This window comes from Amblyraja radiata, chromosome 4 (genome assembly GCF_010909765.2).
Source record: "Amblyraja radiata isolate CabotCenter1 chromosome 4, sAmbRad1.1.pri, whole genome shotgun sequence".
Lineage (NCBI taxonomy): Eukaryota > Metazoa > Chordata > Chondrichthyes > Rajiformes > Rajidae > Amblyraja > Amblyraja radiata.
Window position 1 is genome coordinate 29,257,370 of NC_045959.1, and position 12,057 is coordinate 29,269,426.

The following is a 12,057-nucleotide window of genomic DNA, read 5'->3' on the forward strand; positions in this document are numbered from 1 at the left end:
GTCTTAACTAATTTTTTTCCTCTTCACATACCTAAAGAAGCTTTTACTATCGTGCTTTATATTCTTGGCTAGCTTACCTTCGTACCTCATCTTTTCTTCCCGTATTGTCCTTTTGGTTATTTACTGTTCTTTAAACATTACCCAATCCTCTTGCTTCTCACTCATCTTTGCTACATTGTACTTCTTCACTTTAATTTTCATACTGTCCCTGACGTCCCTTGTCAGCCATGGTCGTCCCTTTCTCCCCTTGGAATATTTCTTCCTCCTAGGAATGAACTGATTCTGCACCTTCTGTATTATTCCTAGAAATTCCTGCCATCTTTGTTCCACTGTCATCCCTACTCGCGCATCTTTCTAGTCAACTTTGGCCAGCTCCTCCCTCATGGCCCCATAGTCCCCTTTATTCAACTGTAACACTGACACCTCCGATCTACCCGTCTCCCTCTCCAATTGTAGATTAAACCTGACCATGTTATGCAGATAAGATGGTGCAGATAACTGCACTCTCTCTGCAGGTTATCAGATGCACTACAATTATTCACCCATATTACTGACAATTCTCTTCCATCATAGATTAATTTAACTGGTGCATTGATACCTGCAGATTCCCCTCCAGGTTGCATGCCATTCCAATTTGTAAATATGTATCTCTGTCCCATGGGCTATAGAGACTTATTTATTACATTCATTCAGTGCCTATGCAGGATAATATCTGGATTTGAGTGCCCCTATTTTGTTACTACCAGCGAGAAGAAGGTACAGGAGCCTAAAGACCGTGACCTCCAGCTTCAAGACCAGCTTCTTCCCTGCAACCATCAGTTCTTGAACACTAAACAACACTAACCTCAGCAACTATGATATTCTGTTGACTGCCACAGAAGGTAGTTGAGGCCAGTTCATTGGTTATATTTAAGAGGGAGTTAGATGTGGCCCTTGTGGCTAAAGGGATCAGGGGGTATGGAGGCAGGTACGGGATACTGAGTTGGATGATCAGCCATGATCATATTGAACGGCGGTGCAGGCTCTTGCACCTATTTTATATGTTTCTATGTTTCTATGACTATGTCTTTGGTTTCGTTGCGGACTTGGATCTTTTCATTATTTTGGTTATGTAGTCTTAATGGCTATTAAGTGATGCTGTTTTGATGGTTATATATATCAGCGTGCTGTTGCATTTACCGGCCTGTTAAACTGCAGGAAGTAAGAATGTAATTGTTCCGTTGTCGGTCACGATGCCAATTATATCGTCTTGACCCTTGAACCTTGGTCGGGGGTCGTGCAAGGAAACGGCGACCAGGAGAAATACCTTTAGTCGGTGACCTTAATGAATGGGGAACGCGTTGAAGGGACCACTGACGTGCTCTTGCTCATTTTCTCCATTTTTTTATGTCCTGAGTTCTCTGGCATGACATTTGAACCAATGAGAGATAAACCGAAGTGTCCAATGTTTACAGATCCCTTCAAATTCTTGTGATTGCAAGGAAAAAGTAAAAAAAAACGCTGGAAGCACTTAGCAGATCGAGCAGTAGCTATGCTGCCAGACTGAGACTTCAGAACTTGGTATAATCACCGAGGTGGCAAGGACTAATGTTGAAAATATAACGGGGAGAACACAAGAAGAAACGAGATAATGTCATGGGGAATGTTTGAGGCAAAGTGCAACCAGGATGGCAAGCATGGAAAGAAGAACTGTGAATACGAGAACGTGGGAACAAAAATACAACAGATGCTTGTTTATAACAAAGATCGATACAAAGTGCTGGAGGAACTCAGCGGGTCAGGCAGCATTTCTGAAAGAAAAGGGCAGGTGACAGACATTCCGATGCGGGATTCTTCAGTCTGAAGAAGGGTCTCGGCCCGAAACGTCACCTATTCATTTTCTCCAGAGATGTTGCCTGGCCCGCTGAGTTACTCCAGCACTTTGGGTCCAACTGTGAATGTGATCTTATTGCTGCTGCTTCCAAAGCAAGCGAGAACTTGCGCGACAGCCAGTATCAACTGCATGACTTCAACGTTGCAACTTACTTATTAGAAGGTGCTCCGTCTGCAGACTGGTCGTAAAACCACTCCTGTTCCCACCTCTCTCTGGGCAAATGTACTCACAAATCAACTTGCAGCTAAAGGTGCAGACCACAACCGGGGCACCTCGCATTTCATTCTAACCATGTGATCAGAGGAGCTAGTCCATCCGAATAGTTACCGCGGCAGCATGTCGCTCCGTTGTCTAGTTATCTCCTGGTGGTTTTTCCTTGGTAAGTACTGTATGGAAACAACCACTTTCCCGTCTTTCCTTGTCCATGTAGCTTCAATGTTTTTTAATTTACAGCTGGATATTCTGCCAATGATTTGCAACAGCCTCAGATGTCGATCACGAAGCCTGTGACCACAACCGTGAAGATACAGTGCTTGGCAAAGGGTCTCGACGATATCCATTGGTATCAACAACGCAGCGACCAGGCGCCCAGAAGGATCCTGCGCTATAGCAAAGGAAAATCGGAGCGGGATCAGGGAATACCCGCCAAATTCTCAGCCGAGGGAAGTGACTCAACTTTCTCTCTTGTGATTGATAACACCGACCTGTCTGATGCCGCCACCTATTACTGTGCCAGTTGGGTATCACAGTGTGATGCAATGACAGGTGGTCGATACAAAAACCCCTCGAGCCTCTCTGGCAGCTTGACTGCTTCGCTGAGCATTGGGAACTGCGGTTTATTCCCAGTCAATAAGTGGGACTGGTATTGCATTTACCGATATCTTGACACTCTGCCTGTAGCGCTTGGTTTGCGCTCCAGCATCACGCGGTGAGGCTGAGATCCGGAGTGAAATTTATCTCTGAGCTGGAATAGGAAACGACATCGCACCAAATGGAAGCGGCAACTTCCTGGTGCGACAGAAGTGGGGCGTTGGTGAGACCAGTAGCATCTCAGTCGCCTGGCTGGACGCGATGCCCCAACTCCTGAACATGAGGGCGGCCTTGGCTGTCATTTTATTGATCTCCTTTCTCTGTCAGTGGTTAGCATTTTAACGACCATTTTCATCAGCCTTTCACTGTCACCGTGTGAAAGATTTCGATAACCATGTGCTCTTTTCTCCTGCAGGTATATCGGCGGCTCAAATATTGACGCAGTCTCAATTATCGATCACTAAAGGTCCAAAGAAACCTGTCCACTTTTACTGTGAGGTTGGAGATATAGATTTGGAAGAAGCCGTTATACATTGGTACCGGCAGAGGCCGGGGGAAGGGCTGCAGCGGCTATTGTATTTTAAGACTGCATCCGAATATCAGAAAGATGTGGCGGAGGAACGATTCACTGCTAGTAAAATATCTGAGAAAAAATCGTGCACTCTGCTCCTGACGAATATCCGAGCGGATGATGCTGGTACCTATTACTGTGCTTATTGGCAACACAGTGGCCGAGAGCGACGGGAAGCCAGTACATAAACCCAACTTGTGTGCAACATGTTCAAGTGGTTCGAGACCAACTCACAGGTGTGGCGTCTGCAGATCTCCGCGAACATCTGCGTATACCGGGGGCCATTCGGTTTTCTCCACGATGTTATTTGCATTTTATTTTATAACTGGAATGAATAAAGTTGTTTTGACAAATTAAAAATGCGCATCAACGTGGATCCGAAGGACATACATTAGTTCATAAGTTCATGTGATGGGAGCAGAATTAGGCCATTTGGCCCATCATGTCTACTTCACCATTCAATCATGTCTACTTCACCATTCTCCTCTCAACCCCGCCCTGCCTTCCCCCCATAACCCGTGACACGCATAGACGTCAAGAATCTATAACTGCTTTAAAAATATCCATTGACATGGCCTCCACAGCCTTCTGTGGCAATGAATTCCACAGATTTGCACACTCTGACAAAAAAAAATCTCCTCATCTCCTTCCTGAGGGAAAGTCCATTTATTCTGAGGCTATCACCTCTGGTCCCAGACTCTCCCACTAGTGGAACCATCTTCTCCACATCCACTCACTCTATCCAGGCTATTCGGTAACTTTCAATGAGGTACCCCCTCATCCTTCCATATGGATACCAACGAATACCCAAGCCACTTCCGTCGTCCCATGTTCACAGGGAACAAATAGTTCAATCTAAGCGCCCTTCTCTGAACTAGAGTAATTGAATTGTACACCATGGGAAAATTGTCTTTCGGCCCACCATATCCATGTTGACCTTTTGTCTGATCTATATTGAACCCATTTGCCCCGCATTAGTTCCGTATCCTTTTTTCTGCCTTATTGATATAACTACATTCATATGTGTCTCTTAAAGGATGTGGTTGTATCTGATTTACCCCCCCCCCCCCACACACACACACACATACACGTTCCAGATATGAACCACTGTCAGTTAAAAAAAACTTTCCTCTCAAATACCTTTTGAAGGGTCTTGACCCGAATCGTCACCCATTCCTTGTCTCCAGAGATGCTGTCTGGCCCGCTGAGTTACTCCAGCATTTTGTGTCTACCCCCATTAAAACCTATCCCTCTCATCTTAAAGCTGTACCGTCTTGTTGTTGATATCCCATATCATTGAAAAGCGATTCTATCTACTCTATCTATGGCACTTAATTTTACATCCCAATCTGCTCATTCCTCGCCCTCCTTCTCCCCATAAAAAAGCAGCTCATCTGTCTCTTCCCATAGGTGAAGACCTCCAAGACAGGCAACTAGGACTGGAGTTTAAACTGCACGGCATACCTGGGGTAGGTGGATTAGGAATGAGTGGCATTGGGTGTGTGGGTTTGATGATAGCTGGGTTTGAGGAGCAGGTGGGTCTGGGAATAGGTGCATTTAAACAGTGGGTAGGTTTGTGAATATGTGTGTTTGGGGAGTGGGTGTTTTGGGGTGGGTAACATTGGGACCAGTTGATTTGGGGGAGAGGGTGGGTTTGGGAGTAGATAGCATTGGCCAGTGGGTGGTTTTTAGGAGGAGGTAGGTTTGTGGCTTTGAGCAGTGGCTGGGTTTACGAGTGGATGATTTGGGAATAGTTGGGTTTGGGAAGCAGATGATTAGAGTGTGGGTAGGCTGGGAGGGGATGGATTTGGACGTCGGTGGGTTTGTCCAGTCAGTGTGTTTGGGCGTAGACGGCTTTGTGTTTGTTGCCTTATTGAAAGTAATGGCATATACCTTCTTTCAAAATCTTCTAGTGACTAAAGAATTCCTCCATATTCACAACACAGATTCGGCCCTTTAGGAAAACCAATGGTCATTTTCTTCACGGCCACGGGCTTGGTACAAAATATCCAGATGAGAAAGAGCATCTATCTATATTACTAAAAGTCTGACCTTGACCGTTTTTGGCCCACTGTGCTGCAGTTTCCAAGAGAACGCCGCCACCTACGGCCGTCATTTGTGGCCACCTCGCTCAGAGCCCCCCTCCGCCTTCCTGGACTGGAGGATTTTTCCCGTCGATGAAAAATCAGAGAGATATTAATTTAAAAAATTGCCATTTTCTCTGCTGCCCCCGCTGGTGGGGGGGGGGGGGGGGACTGTAAAACCCGGAAGTGTATTCCCTCTCTCAGTCTCTGCCAGATCCAGGAAGCGAGAGGGTCACGGCTCTCAGAGCTGCGAATAACACTGAATGCACGTCAACTCCACTGCGAGTCCCCTCTATGCGGCTGTAAAGTGGCTGCTGCCCAATTGAAAATTTATTTCAGTTCCTCTACCCCCTTAGATCCTCTGTCCGCCTGTACATCTGGGAGATTGTTTGTGTCTTCCTTAGTGAAGACAGATCCGAAGTACCTATTCAACTCTTCTGCCATGTCCTCTTCTGCTGTGTCTCATAAAAATGGGAAAAATAGCGACGATTCCCCTTGTATCCATTTCGTACAGCCGACAGAAACGTCTGGACTTCGGTTCCTGCGGCTGCAACAACTTTTTGGGCGATCTCCGTCTTCCGTCTGAGCTCATCAGAGCAACAGAGCACCCGACTGGAGACCGCCAGGTGAGCCGCGGGGTTGGAGACCGCCACCCGACCCGCGGTCCTCACCCGACCCGCGGAGCTCAACCGACCCGCGGAGCTCAACCGACCCGCGGAGCTCAACCGACCCGCGGAGCTGGAGAACACCACCCGACCCGCGGGGCTGGAGAACGCCAGGTGAGTCCCGGGGCTGGAGAACGCCACCCGACTTGTGGAGCTGGAGTACGCCACCCGACCCGTGGAGCTCACCTGACCCGCGGTGCTGGAGAACACCATCCGACCCGCGGAGCTGAAAAACACCACCCGACCCGTGGAGCTCACCTGACCCGCGGTGCTGGAGAACGCCAGGTGAGCCCCGGGGCTCGAGACCATCAGCAGAGCTGCGGGGCTGGACACCGCCTGCGGAGTCACGGAGTCGCGGAGCAACTGAGCGGCAGAACACCAGCGCGCACCAAGCCAGCTCGGCCGACCAGAAGCACCAACAGACGGCGACGCGTACGAAAGCACCGCCGGGGACGCAGAGGTGGGTTAAAGGCCAGGTTAGATCTAGCCCCACACAGGCTAGCGATTCCTAGCCTTTTCCTCGCCAACGTGCGCTCACTGGCAAACAAAATGGACGAACTCCGGCTAAGGATCACCTCCCACAACTGGATCAAAGACTGCAACATCCTTATCTTCACGGAAACTTGGCTCAACACCGACGTTCCTGACAGCGCCATCCAGCTAACGGGGCGTCATTTACTCCCATCGGACAGGACAACAGACTCCGGTAAGACCAGAGGTGGGGGTCTGTGCATTTATGTAAATAAAGCATGGTGCACGGACTCCACCATCATCGAAAGTCACTGCTCAGCTAACCTAGAGTTCCTCTTGGTTAGACGCAGACCGTTCTATCTGCCCAGAGAGTTCACCTCCACTGTTGTGACTGCAGCCTATATCCCTTCCTGATGCTAATGCCAAGCTTGCAATGAAAGAGCTGCATACTTCCATTAGCAATCAACAGACGCACAACCCCGAGGCAGCCTTCATTGTTGCGGTGACTTCAATCACTCTAACCTGAAGACTGTACTCCCCAAATTCCACCAACATGTCTCCTTCCCCACTAGAGTAGACAAGACACTGGACAAAGTCTACACCAACATGGCTGAAGCTTACAAAGCCATCCCCCTCCCCCACCTTGGTCAGTCTGATCACGTCTCATTGTTCCTGCTCCCTAAGTACTCCCCACTCATCAGACTGGTTAAACCAACTGTGAGGACAGTTAAAGTCTGGTCAGAGGAAGCGGACTCCACACTTCAGCAGTGTTTTGGAAACACTGACTGGAAGGCGTTTGCAGCCCAGGCCACCCTTGACTCCCACACGGACATTGATTCCTACACATCCTCTATTCTGGACTTTATAAACTCCACCATCAATAGTGTCACCTCCCTCAAACAGGTGACCATATTCCCGAATCAGAAACCATGGATGAACAGCGAGGTCAGGCTACTGCTGAAAGCATGGGACACCGCTTTCAGGTCAGGCGATGCTCGAGCCTACAGCTCATCCAGGGCTAACCTGAAGAGGGGCATCAAGAAGGCCAAGCACTGCCATAAGCTCAGGATTGAGGAGCACTTCAACAACAACTCCGACCCCCGACGCATGTGGCAAGGCATCCAGGCCATCACGGACTATAGACCCTCCAACACCACCCCCACATCCAGCGACACCTCCTTCCTTGAGGAACTTAATCACTTCTATGGCCGCTTCGACAGGGACAATCTAGAGACAGCCATCAAGGCTGTGCTCCCTGCCGATCACCAACCCCTCACACTCACCCCCTACGACGTATACGTGGCACTGAGTAGGACTAATGCACGTAAGGCTGCTGGCCCTGACGGCATCCCCGGGCGCGTGCTCAGGGCCTGTGCTGCGCAGCTGACAGACGTCTGGACTGACATCTTCAACCTGTCACTTGCCCAAGCAGTTGTCCCCACGTGCCTTAAAACCACCTCCATCGTGCCAGTGCCAAAACACTCCACTGCGGCAAGCCTCAATGACTTCCGCCCAGTTGCACTTACCCCCATCATCACCAAGTGCTTCGAGAGGCTGGTCCTGGCACACCTCAAAAGCTGCCTACCCCCCACATTGGATCCCTATCAGTTTGCCTACCGCAAGAACAGGAGTACGGAGCATGCCATCTCAACGACACTTCACTCCGCCCTCTCCCACCTCGACAACAGAGACACTTACGTAAGAATGCTGTTCACCCACTCCATGCCCTGAAGGTGATCAAGAGCAGTATCTTCAGCAAGAGGCTGATTGCACCAATGTGCAAAACGGAGAGATACAGGAAGTCCTGTTTACCAGCTGCAATAAGACTTTTTAATGAGCACAAATAACTGCACTTTTTTTTTTTTTTTTTTTTTTTTTTTTTTTTTTTTAAATTAATTGTATTTTAACTTGTATTTTAACGTATTTTAACTTGTTGTGTATGAAAGCGTGGTGTTATGTTATGTTTGTCTTGAAGCTGTCGTGGCAAATAATTTCCTGAAAAGGATTATTAAAGGAATATTCATTCATCGATTACAGCTCAGCATTCAACACCATTATACCATCTAAACTGATCACCAAACTCGGTAACCTGGGCATTTATCCCTCCCTCTGCAACTGGATACTGGACTTTCTAACCAACAGACCACAGTCTGTTAGGTTAGACAAGCACATCTCTTCAACCCTCACCCTGAACACCGGCGTTCCACACGGCTGTGTGCTGAGCCCCCTCCTCTACTCCCTCTTCACCTATGACTGCACACCTGTACATGGTACTAACACCATCATCAAGTATGCAGATGATACAACGGTGATTGGCCTCATCAGCAACAACGATGAGTCGGCCTACAGGGAGGGGGTCCAGCACTTAGCAGCATGGTGCGCTGACAACAACCTGGCCCTTAACACCAAGAAGACCAAGGAGCTCATTGTAGACTTCAGGAAGTCCAGGGGCGGCACGCACACCCCCATCCACATTAACGGGACGGAGGTGGAACGTGTTTCTAGCTTCAGGTTCCTGGGTGTTAACATCTCCGATTACCTCTCTTGGACCTACAATACCTCAACTCTGATCAAGAAGGTTCACCAGCGTCTCTTCTTCCTGAGGAGACTGAAAAAGGTCCATCTGTCTCCTCAGATCCTGGTGAACTTCTACCGCTGCACCATCGAGAGCATCCTTACCAACTGTATCACAGTATGGTATGGCAACTGCTCTGTCTCCGACCGGAAAGCACTGCAGAGGGTGGTGAAAATTGCCCAACGCATCACCGGTTCCTCGCTCCCCTCCATTGAGTCTGTCCAAAGCAAGCGTTGTCTGCGGAGGGCGCTCAGCATCGCTAAGGACTGCTCTCACATCAACCATGGACTGTTTACCCTCCTACCATCCGGGAGGCGCTACAGGTCTCTCCGTTGCCGGACCAGCAGGTCCAGGAACAGCTACTTCCCGGCGGCTGTCACTCTACTCAACAACGTACCTCGGTTACTGCCAATCACCCCCCCTCCCCCCCCCTCCCGGACACTCCTCCCACAGGAAAAACACTATGTCTGTATATATGCTAATGTAAATATTTATTCAAATCATATGCTATGTCGCTCTTCCAGGGAGATGCTAAATGCATTTCGTTGTCTCTGTACTGTACACGGACAATGACAATTAAAGTTTAATCTAAATCTGAATCTGAATCTGAATCCTTGTTGCCCATAATAATTTCACCCATGTCAGCCTTCAAGGGACCCACATTTGACTTTGCTACTCTTTTTCCCTTAACATATCTAAAGAAGCTTTTACTGTCCTTCTTTATATTCCTGGCCAGCTTCCCTTCTATTTCATCTTTTCAGCCCGTATTGCCCGTTTTGTTTCCTTCTGTTGTCCTATGAAAGTTTCACAATCCTGTGGCTTCCGGCTACTCTTTGCTGTGTTATACATCTTTTCTTTTAGTTTGATTCTATCCCTAACTTCTCTTGTTAGCCACGGTTGCCTCCTACTCCCCTTAGAATATTTCTTCCTTTCTGGAATGAAATGATCCTGCGTCTTCCGGATTATGCCCAGTAATTCCTGCTGTTGCTGTTCCACCGTCATTCCAGCTAGGATCCCTTTCCAGTCTACTTTGGCCAGCTCCCCTCTCATGCCTTCATAGTCCCCTTTGTTCAACTGCATCACTGACACTTCCGATTTAACGTTCTCCTTCTCAAATTGCAGATTAAAACTAATCATATTATGTTCCTTTGTCCCGTTCCTTCCACTCATCTCCCACTCCTACCTGCTACGCCCCCAATATATTTTGATGTTCCCCTTTCACCCCTGATAACTTACTTTCCTCTCACAATCCCTCCCCCCAGTTCTACATTTCACTCCTCACCTTCCTCCCATATCTGATTCCACATCTGCACCATTTTTGCTCTATTTCACGTCGATGTTAGAACAATCGCGAAGTCATTTAGTTTAGGCACCATTTGAATGTTTGGTCACTCACTTGTACGTGATTGTTAACAATTTACAGACTACTGACGCGTTGTAATGCATAACTACATATCTATATGTACTGTGATTCTCTTCTTCATGGAAGGAGCCCCAAAAAAGATAGGCGTAGATGAAGAAGGCAGTTTCTGCACCCCTTTCTTATACACTCGAGTTTTCTGCCATCTGTGGAGGCAGGTGGATGGTCGCATTTTGATCCGAGATTGGGGATCGGGCGGTAGGATCGGGCAGCACGGTGGCACAGCGGTATAGCTGCTGTCTTACAGTGCCAGAGAACCGGGTTCGATCCTGACTATGGGTGTTGTCAATACCGAGTTTGTATGTTCTCCTTGTGACCGCATGGGTTTTCTCCGGGTGCACCGGTTTGCTCCCATATTCCAAAGACGTTCAGGTTTGTAGGATAATTGGCTTCTGTAAATTGTCCCTTGTGGGTCGGATAGAACTAGGGTACGGGTGATCGCTGTTCATCGCGGTCTCGGTGGGCCGAAGGGTCTGTTTCTACGCCGTACTTACATAAAATAAATAAACGTGTAAGACTCCCTACGATGAGAATCACATTTTATCGTGTTGCAATAATACTTGCCGACAAAACCAGAACCAGGAGCTGAAGTGAACGGATTCTACACACATCAGTAATCAGGAGCATGGCGAGGGAGCACAACATCCCACCAATAGTGTTCAAGAAGGAACTGCAGATGCTGGAAAAACGAAGGTACACAAAAATGCTGGAGAAACTCAGCGGGTGCAGCAGCATCTATGGAGCGAAGGAAATAGGTAACGTTTCGGGCCGAAACCCTTCTTCAATAGTGCAGTGCAGTGCTTAATGCACAGAACGCGGACAGAATTGCGGTGCTCCCGCTCATTGACCAGGCGAACAATACATTTACTTTCCCCTGGCTCGCAATATGAAGATCGGCCTCGATCCGACACGCCACATATTCCTTTTCTCCAGAGATGCTGCTTGACCCGCTGAGTTACTCGAGCATTTTGTGTCTATTTTCGGTGTATAGCGCCCTGCGGGCTGCGCAAGAACCCAACATAAAACTATGTTGCTGGAAGCCGGTGTACAATAAACCGCCGCGCCCGTTGACACTTTAATTTCATGTCCCAATGTCGCGGTAATTCGGCATCGACTGTTTAAAATGCGAGGGCTGGATGCATGAGACTGCGTTGAAAATAGGCAGACGGATATCTCCTCGGGTAGGGACGGAATAGCAGGGAGACGCCAAAGTGCACTTGGCACTTGCGGGAATCAAAGATAAGTGGGATAATGCTGGAACATGGCGCTGAGGTAAGAGATCAGACCGGATCTCGGTAAATGGCGAGCAGGTTCAAAGGGCCGAATGGGCTCTTCCTTCTGCCTCTACATGTTCGTGTCCCACCCCTCCTCCAATCATCTCCTCCAATGAAACAGAGGGCCACTAAAAATCTGCCTATAAATGATGGAACACGTCTAGCAAATGGGAGCGGAGTGGGTTAATCTCCGACACCAATATCCCGTGGAAAGGGAGTTGATTTCTCCCAGTTTCTAACCAGTTGGTCGGGTAAATCGCCCCGAGCCAGATGAGTGAACATGTGGCTGAGTTACTGGTTCCTAGCGCTGACTT

General features: G+C 48.4%; 2 gene segments (V, D, J or C); both read left to right on the forward strand.

Annotated features, from left to right (window-relative positions):
- Positions 1–2,157: 2,157 nt before the first annotated feature.
- Positions 2,158–12,057, forward strand: part of LOC116971946 — a 59,266-nt gene continuing 49,366 nt past the window's right edge. Inside the window, 1 exon segment of the C gene segment in view lies at positions 2,158–2,252. Coding sequence covers positions 2,210–2,252 — 43 coding nt within the window.
- LOC116971948 lies at positions 2,908–3,448 on the forward strand. The segment is given in 2 exon segments: positions 2,908–3,005; positions 3,099–3,448. Coding segments are annotated over 2 exon segments (405 nt in total).